Source organism: Brassica napus, chromosome C7, assembly GCF_020379485.1.
Source record: "Brassica napus cultivar Da-Ae chromosome C7, Da-Ae, whole genome shotgun sequence".
NCBI classification, from domain to species: Eukaryota; Viridiplantae; Streptophyta; class Magnoliopsida; order Brassicales; family Brassicaceae; genus Brassica; species Brassica napus.
In genome coordinates, this window is record NC_063450.1 from 46609498 (window position 1) to 46636912 (window position 27415).

General features: G+C 33.9%; 1 protein-coding gene and 1 long non-coding RNA gene across 8 annotated transcripts; one reads left to right on the plus strand and one right to left on the minus strand.

Moving 5' to 3' along the window:
• The first annotated feature begins 1818 nt into the window (after positions 1–1818).
• LOC106410196 lies at positions 1819–9310 on the plus strand. 6 transcript variants are annotated; one of them, XR_007326243.1, is made up of 9 exons: positions 1819–2190; positions 2312–2802; positions 3302–3380; positions 7627–7867; positions 7978–8100; positions 8182–8538; positions 8611–8683; positions 8752–8847; positions 8953–9310. XR_007326243.1 is itself a non-coding variant. In XM_022705913.2 (3 exons), the coding sequence occupies exons 1-3, from the start codon at positions 2044–2046 to the stop codon at positions 2716–2718; spliced, it is 369 nt and encodes a 122-aa protein (XP_022561634.1). In that variant the 5' UTR covers positions 1867–2043; the 3' UTR covers positions 2719–2994. The 6 variants fall into 6 exon arrangements, 2 of the variants coding, with proteins under 2 accessions (XP_013706133.1, XP_022561634.1); XR_002659883.2 differs by having other exon boundaries at positions 1822–2190; positions 2312–2556; positions 2712–2802; positions 8752–9310; XR_002659884.2 differs by having other exon boundaries at positions 1822–2190; positions 2312–2526; positions 2712–2802; positions 8752–9310.
• Positions 9311–9748: 438 nt separating this feature from the next.
• LOC106408370 lies at positions 9749–12891 on the minus strand. Of its 2 annotated transcripts, XR_002659624.2 has the most exons (8): positions 12309–12891; positions 12021–12139; positions 11605–11758; positions 11218–11368; positions 10992–11100; positions 10723–10900; positions 10446–10574; positions 9749–10264 (listed from the first exon to the last, which is right to left on the minus strand). It is a non-coding gene; the product is annotated as an uncharacterized LOC106408370 (long non-coding RNA). The 2 variants fall into 2 exon arrangements; XR_002659625.2 differs by lacking the exon at positions 11605–11758 and having other exon boundaries at positions 12309–12890.
• Positions 12892–27415: the final 14524 nt, after the last annotated feature.

Consider the following 27415-nt stretch of genomic DNA (forward strand, 5'->3'; position numbering starts at 1 on the left):
TTCTTCCTTTCATTTTCACGCTTTTGTTCAGATGGCGTGTTGTGATTTAAGAAAGAAAAATGTGTTCTGGATGCAAGGATCTCTCTTGATACTAGAAAAAAAATTAATGAAGAAAGGGTGTGGCAAATAAAACTTAAACAAGGGTTGATCTTATTTATCAGATGAAATTATTGAATTATACCGGATTTAACCAAAAAAATAGTTTACTCTTTTAATGATTCGGACCAATCGCTATTTGTTGAGTTACTACATCAATTTAGAAGTTCAACTGAATTTGAAAGAATTGATATTAACTAAATTCTTGTGTTATTCAATAATGTATTTCTTCAATTTTTTAAAAAATTGTGTTATTAACTATTTTTCTTGTCATATTGGATTATGTATTTAAATCATTCTACTAAGATACTTTAAATTCTATTCAATTCACTAATTTTCTAATTCTATTATTTGTGTTATTCAATTTTGGAAGATTTTATTGTAATTGTATTTGAAAAGACTTTAATGAAAAAAATATTATAAAATGTAATGAATCAATTCTTAAGGTTCAAATTATGATTTCAAGAGAAGAAATTTATTGGTCATTATAATACTATAGATTTGAAAATACAATGTTTGCTATGAATTTAAAAATTTATTATCATTTTGATGAATGACAAAAGTATATCATTTGTTGTAATCCATATTACAATGGAAGAGAGATCTTCTTAATCAAAATCCAACTGTGTCTCGAGAAGAGTATAAACTAAAGGTGGGCGTTCGGGTATTCATTTGGGTCCAGTTTGGGTCTGTTTGGATTTTTGGATTTAAATTTTTTAGTCGGGTATTTAGAAAATTTCGGGTTCGGTTCGGTTTGGATCTTTGCGGATTCGGATAACCCGTTTAAATTATTTTTAAAATTTTAATATTCACATATAATTTAAATTTTTCAAAATCTAAAAATAAAAATAATATATAACATATAAATTTGAATAACGTATGATAAAATACCTAAAATTAGCATAAAAATTTGTTTAGTTTGAATATTTGGATGGACAATCAATATACATTTTAATTATTTTTGGTGTTTTGAGTATTGTTTAGTTATTTTACATATTTAATTTTGACTATTTGTATATATTTTAAAATATTATACAAAATTTTAAAATATCTTATAATTTTGGATATTTTTTGGATATTAAATCTAAAAAATAGCTAGACATATTCAAGTATATAAATATGATTCAGATATATTTGGATGGGTTTGGTTTCGGTTTTTTATATACTAAAATTTTGAACCTATTCAGATATATAACCAATTTTGATTCAGATACTACTTTTTCGATTCGGTTCGGTTCTTTGGATTTGGATTTTTTGTTTTGAAAAATGAGGAATTGTAGAGGAATTTCTCTTGATTAAATAATAATATAGAATGGAAGGAAGAATGTTTCTCTCTTCTCATCATCTGCTACTTTGCTTCGACGAAGAGACGAAGGGGTTTCATTGAGAAACAGCAACCATTTTTAATTTGTTTTTAAGTATAAGTATACATATGCAGTTTTTTTTTTTTTTTTGTCATCTGATATCTATCTGTCTATATTAATAAAATCAGTTTTTTTATCTCTATGGGGGGAATAATGACATCTGCCAACTGTTCATTGGCTCTTATTTTCGTGTTGGGCTTTATATGATAAATTCTATTCTGTTTTGTTTCCGGCCCATGTCATAACTCTGCCCGTAATAGAGTGACGTCGTCGACGTGTTGGGCTTATATACTAATAAACTTTTTTCGAAGTGTTGGGCTTATATACTAATAAACTCTGTTTTATTTTGTATCAGGCCCGTGCATGAAGACGATTGATTGCCCTATGACGGTTTCACCGTTTCGTGTTTCTTCTCTTTATTTCCTGTAAATTCTGCATTACCCCACTCATTAGCATTCAATCCGTTCTCTTCCCCATGGTTACTCAGTAGAGCTTTGGGTATAAATACCTACTCATTCAGACATGAACATCACAGCTTCGATGCGAATCAGAAGATAACTCTGTTCAATTTTCGGTTATTACAATGGTGAATTCACAAGTCCTTCTTACCGATTTGAAAGCAGGCCCGTGTTCCAACGTTGTCGAGGTTTGGTTGCGATTCGGGGAGGCCAGAAACGTGAGGAAAGGTGGTGAATTGATGAGTATTGACATACTTTTTGTCGATGAGAATGTAAGGTTCTTTTCATAATTTTTATTTGTAGTTTATTCCATTAAGATTCTGTGAAATTAACCGCCATTTGCGATAGTTACATACTCATAGTCTTAACGTTTTGATTTCTTTGTATTGACAGTCAACGGTTACGCAAGGATCTGTTGGTGCGAACCGTCAGCTTAGGTTCATGGATGGTTTATGCGAAGGCTCTCTTTACACGTTAACCGGATTTGAAGTCACACGCAGCAACACCAATTTTCGTTTGTCTGATGCTCCTTTCTCGATTCGGTTCAATGAAGGAACCAAACTTGAGAAGATACCGGCGTCTTTATTCTCTGAAACAGGCTTTTTCAGGTCTTTCTTCTTAGTGTCTTAAACCAACTGGTAAAGTACTAATCAGCTGCTACTGTAGGAGCCTGAAAGCTTCATCTCCTGAGTTTACAAGCATATGTGCAAGTTTCTTAGTCAATGATATGTGTTTTTGCGTGTCAAAACCCTTTGTCAAACTCTAATCACTATACCACAAATCTTGCGTGTAGATGCTAAAAGATGCCGAACTTAACGATGTGATTGCAGAAGACCGTATCCCTCTATGCTCTAGCTCTACTTCTAAGTCATTGTACCTTTCTGGTAATGATGCTCACTCTTTGTTTTTCATTTTCTTTGTTATTTCTCCTCCTCTGTCCTCAAAAGAGATAATAAAATGAGAGGATATTTTGTCTCGGTTTGACTCGAAAAGAATCTAATCGCCATGTAACCATTTTGAGTAATCATGTCATTGACTTAGGCTCCGATATATTAGATATATATTGGTGTTAGCTCTGTCTCCTCCCAGTTCATTTAAATTGTATTATATACTTTTAAATTATTGGATCAATGTGAACAAAGAATGTGTTTCCACGCATTAAAATAATGAACACTATTCTAAATTTTAATAGAGATAGAGATAAAATTATAAAACAAACCAACATATATGAAATTATGAATATGTCATCAATTTAATAAAATTAGGTTATTATGTTGATTAATAGTAAAAGCCTATCATATAATGGATTTCAAATCATTCATTATAAATCAATAAAAAAACTCCATAAACTAATCCAAAGAAATATTATCATCGCATGTGCAGATCAATCGTCGAGAAGCAGTTGGTAATATCATGGAACCATCAATCAACGATTTTAACCAAAAGCACTCAAGATAACCGGGTATGAGCAAGTGCAACCGAAGTCTCTTGCATCATTTCTAACCAGTTCAAAAAACAAAAAAAATAGAAATAAGAAAGAGAAAGCCTAAAGGAAAATAGAAGAGAAAAAAACGATTTTTTTTAAAAAAGACGTTTCTGAGGTTACTTCTTCACATGTCTTCTTCTTAGTGGTAAAAAAATATTAATCTATGAAAACCACTTATTCATTAATTTATAAAAACCGCTCATGCTGTTATTCATGTTGTGCTAAGCAAGTACAAAACAAAATAATATACTATTTTTACAAACCACTATTAAATACATCAAAAAATAATTTTCACATACGAATCCGGCGCGTAGCGCCGGAATACCACTAGTTATTAATAAACAAAGATAATAACACAGTGGAGGTCCAAAAAGCCCAAAATTAAAAAGAGACAACAAAAGCCCAAACAGAAAGAAAACGGGCCAAGCCAGAAACAAAGCCCAAAGGAAAACGGTGATCCCAATCCAAACTTCTCCACGCGTTAACATTTTGGCAAGGATGGGACACGTGCCCTAAAACCGGAACGTCACCGAACTTCACCGGCCAGCGCGTCACCGCCAGAACTACTAATCGAAAAACCACCGGAACACACAGGAAACAGGTTACCGTTCAAAGAGTTTCGTGCCAACGAGATATGAAGGTGAGAAAGACCCAGCCACACCGCTTTAGCTTCCATCGCCGAAAAACCTTACGACGCCATGGATCTATAGCCAAAAGAACTCCTCTTCATATGAAGGAATTCCAATAAAACACCGTTGTCAATCCAATCGAAGCCGGAATCTACTGGAACAGAGAGGCACAAAGAAGAGGAGAACCAACAGAATCCGGTACAATCCGAAGCTAATCCGCCATCAAACACCAGAAGATGATGTTAAACGGAGCCAGAAGGCGGCGGTCCAACACCGAAGAGTAAGGCGTGGGCCCCGGAGCCAAAAGTCGGTCGTCCACCAAAGGATAGGTGCGACACCAGAACATAAGCCGACCATACGATGCTATCAAATCCATCCACGCCGGAAAGGAAACCCGAACACCACGGATCAAGATTGCCGGAGAAGAAACCGGCACGAACGGCGAACCTCTCTCTAAAAGATAGAGGTGATATAAGAGAGAGGTTCCTCATTCTTAAATGTATGCAGTTTCTTTTCAACTAAGAAATTTCTCAAAATTTAATTTGTTTATTTTCTTATAAATAATTGACAAACTACTCCATTTCTATTCGTAAATTTTTTACTTCTGAGAATCTATACTATTATTTATGAAGTGATTTTGCTGATTTGTCACATTCTCCATAATTTTAGCTAATTTTGCTAATTTGTCATATTATTATTAGTTTTTAGCTTAAATATTTAATTTATTAATTTAAATAATATAAATATTTCGAAATTTTTAATTAATTTAAATAGTATACTATTTCGAAATTTCTAATTGGAATTATAATTATTTTAACTTCCACAAGTTTGTTATTAGTTTTTAGCTTAAATCATTAATTTATTCATTTAAATAATATAATTATCTCGAAATTTCTAATTGGAACTAAAATTATAATTGTTTTAACTTTCACAAGTGAAGACCAATTATTTTTTTCATGGATGTAAAATGTTTTAAATTTTATAGTTTCATTTTTCTCATTCATTCCTAATTGTATTGGTTATAGTTTTTTTTTCATTCTCTAGGTATAGTGTTTTCTGGTTGTTTCAATTGCTTGCGTTATTTTCATGATATCACTTTCATTCTGATGTGAACGTTCTCTTTTCAGTGGTTCAATCATTTTGTGCATATCAAACAATTTTTTTTTGTCAAACAATATTATGGGTGGAGTTGTTTGCATTAACGGCTGTATGAAAAACATCAAAGCTTAAGTCTCTCTTTAGCTTTAAATCCTTTTTGGGTTTTTGACATCAATATTTATGTACTTTCGATATTTGTTTTCTGTTTAGTTGGACTTTTATGTTTTTCTTTCTTTCGTTGAGTTTAAAAAACTAGGAAACAAATCGGTTTTGTTACATGCAGTTTGTAATTATGAATTAGTTATTCTAAATTATTTAATGGCAGTTATTTCAATTATATGTTTTATTACTGTTTAATTTATAAAAAAAGTTATGCTTTGATATTAAATTTAAAGAATTGTTTATGTAATCATGTTATGAACACGTGTTTAATGGTTTAATCTCTAAAACGGCTAAAGTAGATATATTTTTAATGAATAATTAGATTTATCATTATATAATTAACTATAATAATAATAAAACTATCATTATCTATTTTTTTGTTTATTAAATGTAAACTTATGAAATATTTCGATAACTCAATGTATATATTTATCAAGTAAACCAATAAAATATTATCATTATCTCAATTTTTTTTTTAAGTTTTCTTCTAAATTATCATCGAACTTTATTTTTATTTATTTTCTTTTTACTTGGATTTGTGTGTTTCAATGTTTTTTGATAATTTAATACATTTTCTTGGTTCAAAAATAGAAAGTAGATTAAGAGAGACCAAAAGTTCTCATTATTCGTTGTCCAAAAAAGAAATTCACATTCTTATTTTACTTTATTGTGTGTAATATTTGATATGTAATTATGCTCTCATGGTTTCATATTTTTATATCTTTCCTTTGTATTAAGAAGACGTAGACCGAAATAAAAATCAAAGAAAACTAAAATGATTAAGAATAAGTTATTGTCATGTTTAAATCATAAGAAATATATTAATAATTATTAGTAAAACGATTATACCTAGTTATATCTATAAGAGATATTAGTTCGGGTTTAGTGGAGTTTTCAGTACTATATATGTTCGTTAAATCTTATTCAGATACTCTAATTTTAAAGCTGAAGTTTATTTGTGGATTGTGTTTAGATGGGATTTTATCTAATATATAAAATCTCCCAAAATTCAAAAATGTTGAATTACTCAAAATCTATATTATAATAGTACACTTGCTGCTCTTTCTTAAGGCTATCCACCTCATTTTATGTTTTTAGTTTTTTTTTATATTAAATAATGTATTTGTAGTATTTAAACATAAGTTTATATTGAAAATTAATCTTTGCAGTTATAATAAAAATTAAAATTAGAAGTTTAATCAAATATTCTGATATAAATTTTATCCTAATTAAAATAATATAGAGGTGGGTCATAATTTTTTTCCAATTTCAAAATCTTAGCATCCCTTAAAAACTAAGAAATTAAATTTATAATTACATAAAATATATAAACATATTTGGAACTATAGTTTCTATTAAAATAAATTTGATAAAGAAAAATAATCTTGCGCTGTTGTTGTTTATTTCTAGAGCTTGACCCGTGACCGTATAAATATTTGTTTTAACTTTAATTTTTTTCTTTGTACTAATGGTATTACATAATTAGTAAATTAAAATGTATTACATAATTGTTAATATAACATTTTAAAACATAAAAATTTTATTTATTACTTTGAATAATTATATTTTGTGATTTTAACTGTCTATTAAATCACAATGTATCATATAAAAAATCCAATATTTATAACTAATTGGACTTATATTATGAAATTATTATACTAATAATATATGAATAAACTATTTTATATTTTATTTATATGTTATATAAATTGATTATGATGTGTGATTTTTTATTTATTATTTATTACTAACAAATATTAAAAATATTTAATATGTTAATATGAAGTATATTAGGAAATCTATTTTGGTTAAGATTTAATTAAATAAATCTATTATTTAAATTTTTTAAAAAAACATTAAATGCTTAAATCTATTATTTAAATTAGGAAAATACAAGTATACTTAAATATAGGTTCAATAAATATTTCAATGGCATTCTAATTTAAATAAATAGTAAAATTAAGGGGTATTTCTATTTTGTATTTCTCTTTTAATAATATAGATATTCTTGAATGATTTGTCGTGCTTATTGATTTTTTTGGACCATTTTAATTTGAAGTAAATACCCAGCTTAACTAACTAAACGAGAAAAAAGCCCAAATAAAGTTGTTCTTAAGTTAAGATCCAGGGTTTTAATCCTTGATTCCACTCAGAAACGAATACGTTACCTTTTGTGATGTTTTCAATGAATCCATGTAACTCTTTACCTTCTTCTGTCACTACATCTTCCCGGCTTACTTCACAAGCCGGAGTCACCGATCTCATATCCACACATTGCTTCATCCTACCTGCGCAGATTTCATCTACTAATCAAAAGTTTCATGATTCTCCAGTTGCTCAAGCAGTCGCTCGCCACTCAACCTTCAATGCTCTCCGCCTTGGTCGGAAAATGAGAGAAGAGGCTGTTCATCAATCCTCATTCGATGAGATCACCAACAGTTAATCCATGAACTAGAGCGTGTCTACTCGGAGTGTCCTAAGCCAAGCTGGCTCCGGCTTCAACAGTTGATCGGTGAACCCGTAAATGTTCCATTTTTGGCCAATATAGATCAAGGTCTGGTTTCAAAACCGGAGGTATTAATTACACTCTTTTCATAGATTCTTTCTCACAACTTAGAATCCGTGTTATATATTTAATCTTGGGACTTTTGGTTAACTGTGTTTTTGTGGCGTCGAGGCTCCAGAGAGTAAACAGGAAGCTTTCAGCGATGAATAAACTGTTGATGGAGGAGAATGATAGACAGCAAAAGCAAGTTTCTCAGCTTGTCTGTGAAAATGGATATATGAAGCAGCAGCTAACTACTGTTGTATGTCCTTTCTTTGTTTGAAAAACTCTTCTTCAAAGACTCGACCGTGTTAAGTTATTTGACTTGTGTTTGTAATTTCAGGTGAACGATGATGAGATACAATATGAAGAAGAAGACGTGGCCATCTCCATGAAGACCATCTTAATTGTTCAAATGTTTTAGTTATTATTATATTGCTTTTTATTTAATGGAGTTATGTTTCCATGATTTGAGGATGTGTGTTGCATCCACAGCTTACGTAGTAGTAGTAGTTAGTTTATTTCTCTAGCTTTGTATTTAAGCATGAGTTGGAAGTGAAATGAGGATATGAAAAGAAAATTGCAGTAAACTTGTGTTTTTGTTCTCTTAAGTCTTTGGGACCTACCAAACGATGCAAGCTGCGACTCTGTGGTTACAACTCCTCAGCAATTTTTTTAGAGATGCTAATAGTCCTGCTGGGTAAAGTTTTTTTTTTTTTTTTTGAATTGGTAGTGACTATTATTGGCCTAATCAGTGGGTTTTGGTTCCTAGGTTGATCTCGATTGCGGAGGAGACATTGTCAGAGTTCTTATCTGTTGATTGGGTTCAGATGCCTGGGATGAAGGTATATACTCCTCTCCTCTCATTACTTATGTGTGCTCCATTGAAATGATGTTTGTTGTGTGTGTTTAGCCTGGTCCGGATTCGGTTGGAATCTTTGCTATTTCGCAAAGATGCAGTGGAGTGGCAGCTCGTGCCTGTGGTATTGTCAGTTTAGAATCTGTCAAGGTAATAAAGGACCACTCTATTCAAACTTGGCGGTCTATAATCTTGAACACTTGGGCTGGAGAGGTGTTACTGTCGTCGTGAAGCCTTCTGTTCCTTTCAATCCAGATGTTGTAGATAGTTGCTTGGGAGACAAGGCGTTGGAGGAGCCTAGGGGAGCGCGTCCTCCTTATATTAAGCCACTCCGAGAACGCCGTCCATGTGTGAAACGCCAGTTGCCTAAACCCAGTCTTCGCAGGACCATACTCCCTCTCCAGAGTTCCTCTGACCAGTTGCATCTCACGTTTCCCAACCTCACGTATCTTGCATGAAGGAATCTCATGACTCATTTGTTTTCTAGTTTTATTAATAAGAGAAGTGGTCTTCCTTGACTATATGAACTAATCATACGTCACGTTTTCCATTTCATGTTTGTTAGGAGTTGATGCTCCACTTTGTTAACCAATCCTCATGTCACGTTTCCCGTTTCATGTTCGTTAGGAGTTGATTCTCCATTTTCTTTTGTTTTGTTTCATGTACGCTTTGTCATTTATATGAATGAAAAACTTAAAAAGATATAGTCTAAACTACCCAAAAAGAAATGTATGCTTTAATTTGTTCTTAAACAAATTTTCTTAACTTTAAAAAATACCTTAATTGGTATCAAAGCACTTGTGCTCTAAGGTATCAAAAAAGTGATCGGATTCACTTCTTACCGGATGAAACATGCACTGATCATTTTCACAATCCAAACATTTGTTAGTTTGTTCGCTATTATTGAACTGAAAGTTTTCATCAAGATTCATGTGTGTAAGTGTAGGCAAATGACTAAACATTGGATTATTTTGGTTCAGACTCAGAGCAGATACAAGAGATGTTTTGTATCTTCCGTTTCTTCTTATTATTTTGGATTATTATTTTGTAATAATTCCCATTCTTCTTATTAGAAACAAACAAACGGTACAAAACATCTTAAAAAGAAAATCATTACGCAAAAGGAATCTTGTCTTTACCTTATCTCGTTATTATAATAAAATAGCAAGCAAATAAAGACACAATATCATAAAACATATAGAAAGCGTATAAAACCAGCCATTCCTTAACCAAGTATGGTCGGACCGGTTTCGATTGCTCATCTTGGCTTTATTGCTAGTAAAAATCAGTAGGATAAGAAAACCAGTTTCCCCCAAATGTTAAATTTCCTTTATTTAAATTATCACAAACTTGTGAAAGTTAAATGGAATTATATTGGCGATAGATTTGACATTTTGGCCAAAACATTTCTTAAATAAAGATCGGTTTATATAGTTAACAGCCAATTTTGGTTAACGGTCACCTGATGATCATCATCAGCACCAGAGGAAACCAGAATATTTAGAGCGGCAGAGAATGCTAAACCAGTGATGATGTGCTTTTGGTGGCCTTTCAACTTTGTTTTCACCTGTAGATCGAAAGCAAGATTCTATTACAAATTTTCTGAAGCTAAAAGGAATGTAAAGATAAAAGATATATTATTAGTAATCAGCTCAACACAATCTTTACAGCAAAACTAAACCAGAAAATACGGATAACTTGTCTTTACAAAGGAAAACAGTAATCACTACCTCAAACGAATTAATTACCTCATCTACCCTGACATTGTAAATATGGATAGTTGAGTCCTCCATCCCAGTCGCAATAGTGTTATTCTCATGAGGATGAAATGTCAGGAACGTTGAAGCAGGAGGAGGTGGCATGAAAGTGGTCATTACCTGTGAACAGAGTGAAAAGTATCAGTCAGCTAATATATTCCACACAGACCATTTCTTTGTGTTGCAAAGCTGTCACCAAGTTATAGTGTTGTCGCATCACTGGAAAATACGTGTTTGAGCATTTCTAAAAAATAGATAGGCTGCTCACCTTGAAAGTCATCATATTGAACAAAGAAACCTTTCCACCCAAGCAGACATTACGTACGAGTCATTGTTAGAAAGAGCTATGCAAGGAACAGCTCCCTCACGATTCTCGGAGACATCATTTGTCATTAAGAGACCACTGTTAGGTTGCCAAATGCTGCGGGGTTGACACTAGCGATAGCCTTGAAGAAAATATAACAAGTGATCCAAGAACAAATAATTTTTATACATACATGTAAATATATAGTTTGTAGATGTTAAGGTTTGTATTACCTTTTCCAGTTGGATTTTGCTCGCTGCGGCTCCATATAGTATCTGGACACCATTTGTTCCAAGAGCCAAAATGCCAACACCCGAATTTGTATAAAAGAAGCCGTGCAACCTTGGAAATGAAAGTGGCAAATGATAATCCCCATTGTTTATAAAAGAAAAAGAAAAAACAGGATTAGTAACGGAGGTCCCCAGTTGACTATGTTTATTTCGCATTTAAATTACACACCTTGCTACCAGAATCCTTTGCTGTCTGGCATGGTCAACTGTCGGCACTGAGCGGGACCAGTAACTTCCATGAGCTCCAAGGGTCTGGACTTTTCAACTGACTCCAAGATTCTTGGTTTTTCCATAGTTCTTGACATTGCCTCAACTCCATTCTGACAAATGAAACACCAAAGTGCAAAGTCTTGTATAATATTTATAGAGAGAAACTTATGACTAAAACAAGATGCGTTTTTCAGTTTGGTCACGAATCAATTGGTTTGGTTGTGAGACTAAGTGCATGGATAAAGATATATTTTTTTAAAAATCAAATCCCCGATTTTGAGTGACGTGATAAGCGTATCAGGCTGGGATATAGCTACAAAACGCAGCGCTACATGTCATATTTTACCAACTGCCAAATATCGGTTGCGTGTAGTATCAAACTGAGCAATCCCTGCAGATTTCTTTTTAAAGCCCAGATATGTCCTCTTTATGGACCTTCACTCTCATTCCACTCAACTAGGAAAGAATCTCCGACTTTACTTGTTCCACAAAAAAATAGTCTGAAATAATGGCAACCGTTAACATATGTACTATGGCCGCAACTTGCAGCAGATGACCTGTAATCTTTACTAATTCGAAAACTGATTAAACTCATTATAAAAAACCTTCCTAACAATGGAAATAACGCAAACTTGTTGATTCTCCAATATAATTAGCTGACTTATATGAGCTATGTCCGCTTACTGAGTATTTTCTATGATTTTTACGAATATGTCACACGTTAGTGTCAAGTTCTAGCTCTTCAAAGTAAGAATAACGTACCTGCTACTATATAGCACCGTTGTACACCACTGTACTGGTGCATCATAGTCAACTCTAGAACCCATATTATCATAGAGCCAAGCCTTGATCTTACCATCAAGAGCAGTTGAGAATATAAGCTGCATGAAATAATAATTAATATGAAAGCACTCTTAATTTATCTCCACAGAGAATCCACTCTAGAAGAAGATAGTTTCAGTCCAATTCCAATCAATGGAACGGGGTTGCTATAGCAAATGAAGATAAATAAATCTTTCTTCTAGACTTGGTAAGAAGAGATGGCTGCACCTGTATATTTTCTTTCTGGTGAGGGAAAATGGAGTGAACTATGTTTCGTGCCCTTCAAAGGTGTAAAGTTTCTTCCCACTCAAATCCCAGACCTAGCATCCTCGTACTTATTCAAATTGAAGAAGTAGCCCGATTCCTCTGCACATCAAAAGTAGCGACAATATGCCAAATTATCGAATCAAACAACGAAAGAATAACTTACTTGTGGACGGATGGATTCCTTTGAACTGAAAGGATTAAGAACACTAAAACTCTGCTCAGAGATGACATTTTGTGCGATTCGAGATTGCTATAATTGAGTCGATCTGGTTAAGAAGAAGGTTACGTCGCAGTTGTAATCGGATTCAAGGTTTTTTTTCTTGTCTTGTGCGATTTTTTCGCGTCTCGAAATTAACATTACAAAAGCTCTGATCCTGGAAAGATAATTAAGTAATATTCAAATTTAAATTTCCCTTTTTTCTTTTTTCCTTTTTAATATAGAAGAAAGTGTGACTTTTGTTCTCCACTTTCTTCGATGCGTTTTTCTCACACCGACTTTGATTTGATAATCTACAGCTCTTATCTGAGATAAGCCAACCTCCCTTATCAAATGCGGTGATAGCCTGTTTGTCGGAACCGCTTGTACTCATGGTTTTGCATTTGGCGTTTTTACCCTGCAGCTCACCCCACCGAATATCCGTATTGGGCGGAACAGATACGACCTTTTTTTTTTTTTTTTTTTTTTAATGCATACTTTCACCTTAGATTATTAAAATTGGAGATTTAATCTGATTTAGAGCATCTTCATTGCATTAACTCCATTTTAAAAAGAACATCTTATAAAAAAAATCATTACTCAAACAAACAAACGGTACAGAACATCTTAAAAAGAAAATCATTACTCAAAAGGAATCTTGTCTTCACCTTATCTCGTTAATATTGTAATAAAAGAGCAAGCAAATAAACACACAATATCATAAAACATATAGAAACCGTACTTAAGAATATTTCAGAATTATAGAAAGCGAAGAAAAAAAAAACAGAACCCAATAAATGTTGTTACCCATAGATATAAATTATAAATATATTCTAAAATAAAATAAATGCCCCTAAAAGTATAAAAAAATTTGGTGTTTCTAATCTTTTCTTTGCCCCGTTTCTCTGTATCTGGCAGTCGGCAAAACACTCTTCTTTACTGTGCACACAGAACGAACGTCCTTTTACGTCGCAGCAATAAACCCATTTTCCTCTTAAGCACTCTTTGCATTTGGTTCGAAGACACAGTAAATTTATCTTGTTCTCCACGAATCCCTCCATGCTTTCACCTGAAAAAAATAAGTAACACATAAGATACAGAGATCGATTAGAGGATATAGTGAACACGGTAGATGGATGAACAAAAGCCATATAACATGAACATGCTTACATTCGTTCACACCAAAGAAGGATACAAAAACTATGCAAAGTATAGCAAAGCGTGACAACGACATATTTGTGATCCTTTTGCCACACAAATTTATGCTATGAGATTGTCAAAAACCCTACAGTTACATAAAGTCTGTCTATGGCTTCTATATATATAAGTTTTACTGTCTCATCTGATATGGGAATCTCACATAAAAGAAAAAAGGAATTGATATTAAGGATGGAAAATTTGATATATACTTTCCAATATTTGGTCCAAAAAGAGGATAATTTCCATATAATATGAACATGCTTAAGTGAACATATACGTTTAAAAAAAAAAAACGAAAGTTATGAAGTATATATTTTTACATTTCCAGTAAATACACATGTGTCAGCGATTATGGTAAAAGCCTAAAAAGTTATATTCTTTTTTTTTTTTGATAAAGAACCTAAAAATAAAACCGGATATAGCCGAGTATAAAACCAGCCATTCCTTAACCAAGTATGGTCGGACCGGTTTCTATTGCTCATCTTTGGCTTTATTGCTAGTAAAAATCAGTAGGATAAGAAAACCAGTTTCCCCCAAATTTTAAATTTCCATTATTTAAATTACCACCTTCGCTTAAGGGTGGATCTTAATTTCAGTCACAAACTTGTGAAAGTTAATGGAATTATATTGGCGATAGATTTGACATTTTGGCCAAAAAAAAGTTCTTAAATTAAGATCGGTTTATATAAAAAGTTATAAGTTAATAAGATAAGAAAGTCGACAAAAAATAAATAAAATAAATTGATAAAATTAAAAAAACTTACAAAAAACAATAGAAGAAAAGGAAAAGTGTATCGACGTTTGTCCTGAGTTCAATTTTTACTGGAAATTGAATTATTATTATGGACTAGGATTAAAATCGCTCTACGGGCGTGTGAAAAATTTCAAAATTGCTAAAAATAATTCAAATTTTAGTATATATTTGATTATAACCTTTTATATATACTTGTTTTATAATTTTTTGCATTATTATTTAATGCTGAAAAAGATTATAATAATTAGATATTATGTTTTACGTTGTGGAGAAATATATTAATGAATATTTGATTGTGATATATTATTTACTCATTAACCTTTAAAAAATGAAAAGTGATTTTGTTTTGTTACTTTTAATCTCTAAATGAATACTAAAAAATGATTATTTAAAATATAATTAAAATAAGTGGGGGGTTTATAACTCCAATTGTTATTAATAATTAAATTTTATTTCTAAATTATCAATCTCTAATGAATTTACAGAATTGATTTTTTTTGTGTGTGAAAATATAATTTTTACCTACCTTCTCTATGGATATTTTTTTTTCGTTTATTTCCATTGATCGAGTTTTGATGAGATGTCAAAAATAATATCATAAATGAATTTTTTATTTTTCTTTCTTATATATATTTTGTAGTTTTTCTCTAGTTTTATATTTTTGATTAGATCATGTAAATCTTTAAATAAACTACTATTTGTAAATTATTTTCACCAAATTCAAGTTATTCAATATATTATTTACAAAAATATATAATGTTTTATTTATTATTTCTTATTAAATTTTCAAACTGATTTTTATAAGATATTTGTTTTGATTATGTACTAAAGCATCCGACGATGTTCCACGCCTCTTTGATCTAAGTAAAGATAAGGAATAAAACCTCCATTCTTCCATGGCTTTTGAATTTGTTATTTCAACTTTCATCTCGAACTCTAACCCACTATCTCCGTATCAATCAAACTCTATCACTTCTATCAAATCCTAACTATGATAGATGTTTAATGTAATATTTTTATTTCTTATATTGTTTATTTATTTATATTTTATTTTCCTATATTGTATATTAGTTGTTCTATTTCTCTATTGTATATTTACTTATTATTATTTTTCTGATATTATATATTTACTTATTCTAATTATTTTGCCTTTATAGCAAGTGGTAATATTACAATAGATGTTAAACATATTATTTTGATTTCTTATGTTGTATATTTACTTATTACTAGGTGATTCTCCCGTGCTTATGCACGGATTCAAATATTTTAAAGTAAATATATTATAATAATTGATTATTATTTTTATTTTCAATGTTAAATCATTTTATAATTCATATTAATAATATTTTTTTGTTTTAGTTAGACATATAATTTTAGGTATATAATATCTAGTCAGTTTAGTTATCATTTGAGTATATTACATTGCATCTATTCCCCCTAATTTAACTACAAAATTATTTTTTCTAAATAGATTTATATTTTGATTAATTTCGCTATTTTTATTTAGTTTGGTTTTTCTCTTAGATAAGTTAATAATTTTTAGTAAGATTATGTATAACATAATATATATATATATATATATATACACACACACAAATAGACATGTGTGGGGGTTTCCTATCAAATTTTGATTCCATATGATAAAGTAAATATATAAAATTAACTAATATCTTATTTACATTTTAAATTTATTTTTTTAATTTATATGTATAAATATAATTTTAAATAATATCATATTATTTTCATTTAGGCATGTGATTTTGTATATAATATTTGTTTTGAAAATCAAATAAAAAATAAGATAAAGTTTCGATATATTCAAAATTACATAAATAAAGATCATATTATTTGAGAAGTCAGTTTCCTACGTGTCGTACTCACGTTAATTCTTATAATGGTTGATTACTGAGGTACCCTTCATGAAATTCATATATTACATTTAATTACCATATTAAAGATTATTTTCCTTTTTAGTATAGTTTTTTTATTATATTTTTTACAAACAACATATATTATAAAAGGTAAGTATTTAAAAATTTAAAAACGAATTTATAAAAATATTTATTTATATACAATGTGGTTTCACAAAATAGGAAAGTTAACGAAAATAATACTGATATGCAGAAAAAATAATATTTCATATGCCATTTAAACATAATCTTAATTCTTAGATAACATAAACTATATTTTCAAAGTAATAAACCGAGATATTTAAAAGCTATGAAGAAAATCTCTGTAAGATCAAAGTTCATCAGATCCACCTTCTTGTATCTCTCGTGGAAAACGTACCAATATGTTTATAAAACTAACTAGGTGTTTTGCGCGGGCATAATAATTTGGGCTTTCTACAAGATTGATTCAAAATTCAAAGTCAAACCTAAAACTAACCCATGTTTTTTTTTGGATTTTTCTTTTGTCCTATTCACCCCACAAGTTCATAATATTCACGAAAATGCCATCAATTTTTTTTTCTTTTTCGAAAATGACATTTTTACTCTCTCACCCTCATCATCTTCAAGTAACTACAAGATTGTCATTGTCATAAATACCCCAACCACCATGAACAACCAATTTGAAGCTCTTAATGCACCTAAAATCGATTTACACACTCTCTCTCTCACTTGTTATGAACTAAAAACAACATCTCTTTCACTTTGCCTCCATATTCATCCAAAAAACTCAAGCTTTTGATTCAAATTTTTTTATGGTTGATAGAGCCATTCAAGCATACTATTCTTGGTGGGTTACTTTCGTTTGAGATTCTGGGTGGTTGGAGAAGACTCTGTGTGCTAAGGAAGTCATCTCACTAGTTTAAGGTATGAAATTGAAATTTTTTCCAGATCTGTTCGTGTAGAAGACTTACACGTAAGTAGTCTGGCTGTAGAAGACTTACCCGTAAGTCTTCTGGTCAAACGGACGACTTACTTTTAAGTTGTCGAGGATAAATGGGTTAGTTTTACATTTGACCGAATTGTGTCAGATATTTGACTTTTCCTAGACGATTCCGGGAAAAAAAAAATTTCAATATTTTATTAAATCTGGACGACTTATCTGTAAGTCGTCTCAGGTTACTTTTGCAATTAAAAATAAAACTTAAATATTTAACTTTTCCCTGACGACCTACGCGGAAGTCGTCAAGTAAGACGACTTACTTGAAAGTCGTCCATGATAAGCAAAGTCGTCCAGATTTATTTCCTAGATTATGGTCAAACCTTGCTTATCTCAGACGACTTTCTCGTACGTCGTCTGCCTGGACGACTTTCAAGTAAGTCGTCTTGGTAAAGTTAAATATTTAAGTTTCTTTTTCGAATTGCAAACTAACCTGAGAAGACTTACAAATAAGTCGTCTAGCTTTAATAAAATATTGAAATTTTTGTTTTCCCGGAGACGACTTACTGGTAAGTCGTACAGAAAAAGTTAAATATCTGACACAATTCGGTCAAATGCAAAACTAACTCGTTTATCCTAGAAGACTTACTGGTAAGTCGTCCAGTTTTTTTTTTAACAAACAAAGCTGGACGACTTACTTGTAAGTCGTCCTATTTGAAATTCAATTGCAAAAATGACATGTTTGGACGACTTACTAGTAAGTCTTCCAGACGACTTACTGGTATGTCATCTGCGTCAATGTTTAGTAAACTTTCATTTTCTCTATGTTTACTAATGTGTTTTATTTTGAATTTTTGTAGATGATGCGTCAGTTACATGCAGTGTATGGAGAATGGTTGTTGAAAGATTGTCGTTGGGATTTTGTGGTTGATAATGTCAAAGGTGCGAGAATCATTTTTTTGGGGGAAGGTTCGACACATGCTGAACTGATGTTAGGAGTTTTCAAGGATCCCAAGACAAATGTTGTAGTATAAAAGATTGTCGAACAAGTTCTGAGGGATATCAAAGCACCGAGAATGCAAGTACTCGCTTAATCTAAGTGCAACCAATGATTTAGATGAGTTTTAAGCTATGACTAAAACTAAAAGGCAATAACAGAATGATACTTTCTTGACTAAGGGAAAAGAGAACTCATGGGCATAGGGATTAGACCTTGGGTGATCAAGTTTCGAACTAAGGATGACAAATGATAAATCAAACTATCGACCTTAAGCCTAGACACAATTCTAAGCAAGCTCTATGTCTAGATGAATGCTCATTTGCTAACATATCTCAAACATCAAATGTCTTTGGTTGAATAATATGAAAGCAATCATTACTAACAAGTCTATTAGCATTTTTAGCACCTTTAACAACAAATGTCTTTGGCAAAGTATACTAAAAGCCTAGGAGAGTTGTCTCAGGCATTTCATCAAACACTTTTTGGGTGGAAAATGCCTATTGATCAACTTTTGAGTGGCCAACTCAGAAGATGCATTATGAATACTCTACTAGCAAGGAACAAGAATGATCTACACTAAAACATCCTAGAACTAACCTAATCACCCTTAATCTCTCTAACCCATGAATTCAAAAGGTGATTACTCACTAATCTCCATGATTACTCTTAAACCCATATTGGATTTCAGATTAATCATGTAGAGAAATAGATAAGAAATCAACAAGAACACAAGAACATAACAATCAAAATCCAAGAGATAAACTTCTCAAGAGAGTTTTTGTGTATTTCTCAATAGATCAAAAGATAATCTGCCTGCCGGCTACAAAAGATGTTTAAAACATAGGTTTTAGAACTGTAAAACGTGCATAATGAAATGACCAAAAGGCCCTTAAGTAAATAGAAGTCGACCCAACAAGAGCGACCTCGGCATGTCGCTCCGACAAGTCGCTCCGGCCTCCGGGAGCGACCTCAGTGGGTCGCTCTGAGAGGTCGCTTCGGGCTTCGCTTCGTGTCGTCTCGCCATAGAGACACGAGTGACCTCGGGGCGTCGCTCTGGGCAAGTCGCTATGGGTTTCCAACAGGATGAATATGGCGAGCGACTTCACGGGGTCGCTCCAGCTAGGTCGCTCTGAGAGGTGCTTTGGAGCGACCTCATGACGTCGCTGCAGAACCTCGCTCCCCTGCTCTGCTCGTCCAATGATCACATATTTCACCTCCTTTGAGCTCCAAATGCATCCAAATGTCCCCAAGAACTCCATGTGGCACTCCAACACCTGATAAAGACTCGTGTATGCAAAATGTAACCTAAACATGGCTAAATCCTAGTCTATATGATCAAAATGCGGATGAATGGATAAGATAATGGAAATATGCAAGATATCATGAACTTCTTGCAATGGCTCAAGAAGATTATAACCTGGACATGAGCACAAAATTTGTGGAGATAACCTACTCATTACCAGCAGAATTGATGCAGGCTCCAGACACCCCTCCTATTCATGTTACAAGTGATACACAAGTTCGAAACTTGCTCGAGATAACCAAAACGCATGGAGTACGGCTTTGTGTATCAAGCGGTAGCAAGGTGGAAACGGTTTCAGAGTTCGGAGAAAAAGATGATGAAGCTGATGAAGCTGATGAATGTTTTGAAGATGATGATGATGATGATGATTTGGTTGAAGATGAAAATCATGATGGGGAGGAGGACGATGGGGAGGAGGATGCTGGTATCTCTATTGTTGCTGAAGCGGACGAGAATGGTGAGGATTACAATGTTTATGGAAAGGTTGAAGATGAGGATGAGGAAGATGATGATATGTATTTTGAAGATATCAAAAAGATTGAAGGAGGAAGATCGAATGGTAACAATATCTATGTCAATCAGAGTTTTGTTAGCAAGGATTCACTGCTTTCAGAGCTGCGGTTGACAGCAGTGAGGTTTAGGTTCTCCTTCAGAATATACAAGTCAACGAAAACTCTCCTTGTGAAAACATGTCCGGTTAGTGGTTGTCAATGGAAGGTCAGAGCGAGTGTGAAACATGGGACAAACACGTTTTGGGTAACAAAGCATGTGGAAAAACATACATACTCAGTGGGAGACCGACTCGCTCAGCGGAGACACTGTACTCCAAAGTATGTTGGTAGGCTTTTCATTGATCGTGTTGGAATCATTGATGGGGTTAATCCGCATCATATCACTGATGCAATGAAGAACATGTTTGGCATGACGCTTCATTACACCACTTCATACAGAGCACTTTTATATGCACAAATATTGGTGAGAGGATCAGCAGAATATGGGTATTCTCTGCCATCATATCTCGAGCAAATCTCCTTAGCAAATCCCGATTCTATCACGGCTATAGAACTTGATTCTATCAATAGATTTAAGTATCTATTTCTCTCTTTTGGAGCTTCTATCAAAGGTTTTAAGTATCAGAGAAGGGTCATTGTGGTGGATGGGACTCACTTAAATGGGAAGTATGGAGGTGTTATGTTAGTTGCAGCCGCACAAGATGAGAATTTTCAGATATTTCCATTGGCTTTTGGGATCGTAGATGCTGAAAATGAACCTACTTGGGAATGGTTTTTCACAAAATTGGCTAGTTGTGTATCTGATGAGCAGCCTCTGGTGATAGTCTCTGACCGGCATGCGGCCATTAAAAGTGCGTGTGATAAGGTGTTTCCTTGGGCAACCCGAAGAATATGTTATTATCACCTTCAAGATAACATTCTCAAAAAGTATAAAGGGAAACATCTCTTGTACTTGGTGAAAGGTGTTGCTTATGTTCATACGGTTTCAGATTTTGACTGGTACATGGCTGAGATACGGAGTGTAAACCCGGACCTTGCAACGTATTTGAAGAATGCTGACGTCAGCCTATGGTCAAGGGTTTATTGTCAGGGGGACAGGTACAACATAAAGACAAGCAACATCGCTGAATCTATTAATTCCGCTCTGAAGCGAGCTAGAGGATTTCTGGTTCAATTCCTGTTAGAGTTCATAAGGGAGAAGCTAGGAAAGTGGTTTTGGAAAAGGAGAGAAGATGCTTTGAGTCTCCCAACTCAACATAGTCGAGGTGTTGAATACTTGCTTGTTGTTCGATCGAAGATAGCGGATACGATGACGGTACAACCAATTGATGGATGGCGATTCTTTGTGAAAGGTGGGAAAATGGACTGTGTGGTTGATTTGGAACTTGGAAAGTGTGATTGTGGTGTCTATGCAGTGGAGAAAATTCCTTGCTCTCATGCTATAGCTGCTGGAACATCTGCTGGTTTGTATATCTCCACACTTGTATGTCCAGTGTACTCAAAGGATTTTCTGTTTGCAGGATACTCAGAGAATATATATCCTTGTGTTGGACAACAAGTTGAGGAACGCACATGCTTTCCTCCGGATGTAAAGCGTGGTCCGGGAAGACAGAAGAAATCAAGATGGCAATCTTGGTTGGAGCTATCCATGATGAGATGACGCAAACCCCGGAAGCAACACATGGTTTATAGATGCTCAAAATGCAAGGAAACTGGCCATACGAAACCACAATGTAAGTCGTCCAGTGATTAGTCTTCCAGAAGACCTTCCATTAAGTCGTCCAGAAGGTCGTCTAGTTAGTCGTCCAAGGTTTTTTCTTCCAGAAGACCTTCAATTAAGTCGTCCAGGAGGTCGTCCAGTTAATCGTCCAGGGTTTTTTCTTCCAGAAGACCTTCAAGTTAGTCGTCCAGTGTTCAGTCTATGTACTAAAAATTTGTGTAATGAACTTATTTGTGTCAACTTCTTTGTCAAATTGCACTACCAAACAAATTTGAGATGGTCTTGCCATTTATATTATCCGAAATATAGTTACAAAATAGGGATCAAGTACAAATACAAAATAAGGATCAAGTTCAAATACACACATCAGCCTAATCTATCATACAAAATAATCTAATGTGACCTATTAATCACCCGTCATACGCACCCAGGTTGTCATCCATGTCCTTGTTTTCGAACTCATGCGCGTCAGGAAGCTCTTGAAATATATCCACCGCCATCTTATCCCTCATACTCTTCCTGTTGGCCTTAGCAAAGTCTTTTTTACTAAACTATATTCCAAGAGCATGACATTCAATGTACTTTAGAGTGTACACGCCACAATTACCAGCTCGGGCCGGAGGTATATTGGTCGGTCTCTCATATGTGAATGGCTCCAGGCTGTATTGGGCACGTTGTTCGTCTGAGGAAGCGCACTCAACAAGCAGATAAGGGACCATGTAGAGAAAAGGCTTCATTACCACATCGAGTTCTTCTGGGGATATACTGGAACAAATGCTGTCAAAGACGACTATGTGCCTCTTAGGGATCGATATCCACATAGCAATCCAATGAGTGTCGGCGTAGTTCACTGGCGAATAGATATCATCAATATCCGTCCCCCAACCCTTGTTCGATTAGCAAAATGATGGTACCTGCACAATAATTCCACGCCCCACCAGGGAGTCTTCTTTCTAAGCCGTTCTGATCGTGCTCCGAGTCCTTAAAATCCTTGAAGTTGAATCTTCATTGCTGAGCAAAGAGATGATCAAGGAAGCACATTCTCTCGCTGCTGAAATGTTGTGGGTTAGCGTCATACCTCTTCCTCAGTACATTAATCCAAGCATCAATATGTTGCAGATAAAATAGAGTACAAGTCAGAAGATATCATACGACTTACTGGTAAGTCGTCTACGTATAAGACTTACCAGACGACTTACAAGTAATTTGTAGACGAATTAAGTCGTCTACGCAGACGACTTATCAGTAAGTCATCTAAGTCATAGCAGAAGACTTACACAGTCCTCCAGCCACTCTAAGGAGGTTCAGAGGATTTGATACCACTAAGTTCTACTTTTACGTGGTTTTTTATCGAGAGCTGTTCTATAATGACTGCAAACACAAAATGTTGAAAAGCGATCAGTTTTTGTACACTAAAGCAAACTATTATAGGAAAAGCAAGTTATAATGGGAAAAGCAAACACTTACGAACAAGCTTTCAACCAATCAGCGAGCTCCTTCAACTTCTTCTTGTCAATTGGTGCAAAAGGATTATAGTCTGGATAAAACTTTCTATTTGAAATGATTACTCTGGCCGTGTTGTTTGCCGTATAAGGAGATTGCTGTGAGGCAGCAAGTTTCCTTGTTCGATCACTCTTTGCACGGCAAAGTGCCAAAGCAACATCTTTCTTTTCCTGATATCTAGCATCTTTCTTCTGTATATCTGAAACAGTGGGTTGATTTTTGTCCAATAGAACAAGGCTCGGTTCTGGAGCTTTATCTTTCGAGGAACTAGCATCTGCGGGCACAGCTGCGGGCACATCTGGACCTTTATCCTCCGTCAAGCTCTTCCTTCCCGCGTTCGTCCCATTGACACTTTCACTCTGCAATATACAAGATGGGTTTATACAATAATAACCAAAGATCCATTTCAAACAATAATAAACAATGAGTGTCTTCAAACATGAAACAAAATACATATATAAAATCCATACACTATAAACAAAGCACACATGTTCTGACATACAAGAAACAAAGCAAATGCAACTTTTCAGTTCTTATTCTTAAGACTTTGTCTAGTCAATCTCTTGTTGGGAGAGGATTCGTTACTAACCCCGGGTTCGAGCGTCGGTTTAGGTGGAGAGGTAGTGTTTTAAGATGATGTCCCTTTCCGTTTTGTGGTGATACCAACCTTATTTTCTACAGCTTCCACCATTTGCGAAAAATACTTGATCTCCTTAAGGCACGTCTCAAACCTTTCCCTCATGGCATCAGCTATGTCCTTGGACATGGTTTTAATATCCTCTTTGGTCAACCCACCAACAGTCGTTGTCACCTCTTCACTAGCCTCTGCAGCTGCCTCTTCACTAGCTTCTGCAGGTGCCTCTTTAGGAGCTTTCTTCCGAGGTCTTGGACTGTCTTCCTTCACTACCTTTTTCTTCGCTGGACTCACAACCGCCGACTTTGTATTGACCCAAGTACCGGTGACTTCCCAGCAATCCATGGTCCACTTCCACGGTTTCTTCACAAACATGAGTTTAATTATGTTCTCCGCGAGCGTGTCCTCGACATCAAACTCCCATTTTGGAAACATTTCAGCAATGTCCTTCTGAACAAAGTTGATCACCCTAGTCTGCAGTAAATAGAAGATATGAACTTAGATATTTGACGGATTAAGAAAGATGGAAAGAAAAGACTTCACAGACGACTTATAATTAAGTCGTCTGGAAAGTCTTCCAGCTGGACGACTTAGTAGACGACTTATAATTAAGTAGTCTGGATAGTCTTCCCAGACGACTTAATTATAAGGCTTCTACTAAGTCATCCAGCTGGAAGACTTTCCAGACGACTTAATTATAAGTCTTCTTCTAAGTCGTCTAATTGGAAGACTTATCAGACGACTTAATTATAAGTTTTCTGCGGAGTTGTCCAGATTGAAGTAAATACCTGACTGAGGATAGCCTCTTTAAACTGTATGCGTCCTTTGCGACCCTTGTAAGCCAGTATCGGTGGAGACGGATTGTTTGGGAGAGGATTACCAAAAGTAGCACCCAATTCCGGAAGAGCTGTGTACACCCAGACCTGGAGAGCTTGCGCAAACCCATTAATAGTGTAACAACCCGAAATATCTCTGCCTTTCACAGAGTCCATCAGCACCTTAAACGCGACTCCCCCATGGATAATTCTCAAACTGTTCTAGCTCCATCACTAGCCTTGCCAGACTAACCCGTGTAGGGGTTGAATACTTTCTCCCTTCAATGTATCCAGTGAAGATGGCAAGGTACGCGAGCCGCTTGCGATCATCCCGAGACCACCCTTCACATCTCTCAAGTGCTGCTATTATCTTCTGAGTAGATGGCCCAGCTTCGACCTGAAATCCCATCATCTCCCAAAAAGAAGTCAACTCCTTTGTAACAACAGAGTAAGGTCTCTCAAGGTCCTTGATGTACTCGCAGTTTAGACCAGTGAGGTTTTCAAACTCTAACAGTGAAAACCTCACAGGTTCTGGACCAACGAGACTCCACAGTTCATACTTCTTCTTTATGTCCAGCTGGAAACTGAGCATGTAGTGAACCATCCTTGAAGCCAATCAAATCCCAGCTCTTGAAACTTGATGAAAACTCCCAACTTCAACTCCTTCAGCTCTTCATATTCGTCATCATGAAGAATTTTCTTTAAAGCAGCATGCAACGTCCAACAAGTATGATACGAAATGCTATGCAGTGTGGGGGGCTCTTCCCCTAATGTATATATCCTACGGGGGAGTTCTGGCATCTCCATTTTTTTTTCCTGCAAAACAATCAAAGACAACTATCTCAAACAATCAAAGACTTATAATTAAGTCGTCTGGCAAGTTTTCCAGCAGGAAGACTTTCCAGATGACTTAAATATAAGTCTTCCAAGACTTCTAGTTTTATGTTCATCTTTTCCTCAATCAATCACTCAACAGTAAGAGATATAACTTACCGGCGGCGGAGTTCAACGAGACGCCTCTGAGAGAATGCGCGCTAGGGTTTCCTCTCGGATCTTAAATAGAGGAAGCGGCTGTGAGAACGGTGGTGAGAACGACAGTGATAACGGCGGAGAGATAACCGGCGGTGAGAACGATGAGAACGATGGATTAGAGAGAATCGACGGAAATCGCCTTCGAAATCGCCTTTGAGAGAAACAGCTTTAGGATTTTCTGATTTTTGATAAACAGTGAAAAAAAAACACCTTATATATGGCCGGTAAATAATCCGGTTAGGTTTAAAAGTACATTGTAAAATTAAAGGTTTGGTCCGGTTTGGACGACTTACTAGTAAGTCGTCTGTTGAATATTGTACATCAGACGACTTACTAGTAAGTCGTCCCAGACCCTAAATTTAACCCCTAAACTAAATTGACTAAATTAACTAACTAACCACGTTATAAACCCGTAGTTATACTTAAATAGTGTTTACTATACACAGAAATAAACACACTTAGGTAAATTTTAAAGTTTTCAAAAAAACATTTATGCATTTCAAAATCTAACCCTAAGAACACATAAAATACTACAACATATGTTAGCAAAACCTAAACCAAAGAATATCATGACTCACTACTTTCACTCATCTATGTCGAAAATAATTAACTTTTGTTATATCTTAATTTATATATCTTAAAACATATGTTAATTACATAATTTCAATTTTTCACTTATCAAAATATTTTTTACATAAATTTTAAATTATTTCTAAGAAGAACTAGTCCAGACGACTTTCCAGTAAGTCGTCTGGACGAGTTACTGTAAAGTCGTCTGGGCAGACGACCCAGACGACTTACGGGGTTTAGAAACGAAAAAAAATTTCCTTTTTTTTTATTTGTTCACAAGGGGTTGGTTGTAATTTCAATAGTCTTTTAGGTTACTTTTGCATTTAATTCAAGTTTGGGTTTACTTTTGTGTTTGAAATCAAGTTGTGAGTCATATTTGGCAATTTTCCCTAATAATTTTACGAATATTTATAAGTAAATGTGTTTTTTTAAGTAAATGTGTTATCGGTTCAAAGACCACCATAATTGTTAATTTGTTTGAAATATCAATAATAAGTTAAACATCAATAATTGCCTTATATACTTTAGCAATTAGGCAATTTCGTAACTTTTATTTAAAAAAATAATAAAGAATATTAATAATAAATTTATGATTAATTTAATAAAAAACTTATTATCTAATTAGATGAACCAATTTATTCCTTTAATGATTCTAAGAATCATCCTAATAACGAGGATACAAAATAAAATTGTAATGTTTTTCAATTAATATATAAGGAAAATATGACTCATATTATAATTCTCCTATACATATACATGATACGTGTATAAATGGTCAATAGTTTTTTTCCGACAAACGATACTTAGATTGATGATGCAAGATGATCCAGATAATAACCAATTATAATACAATAGTTTGTTTCCATATATTTCTATAATTTTTTATCATAATTAAATGCTAATAGCACATTTGTAACTACTAAACCTTCAATTGGTGACCATATTTTAGAAAAAAAGTGATGAATTCTTTGTTTCTATAATTTTATACTAATGTTGATTT

Bases quoted from the DNA above. Each gene is read 5' to 3' on its own strand.
- LOC106410196 (XM_013850679.3), top strand. From the start codon at position 2,044: ATGGTGAATTCACAAGTCCTTCTTACCGATTTGAAAGCAGGCCCGTGT. The intron at 2,191-2,311 runs GTAAGGTTCTTT...TTGTATTGACAG, and splicing joins TACTTTTTGTCGATGAGAAT to TCAACGGTTACGCAAGGATC.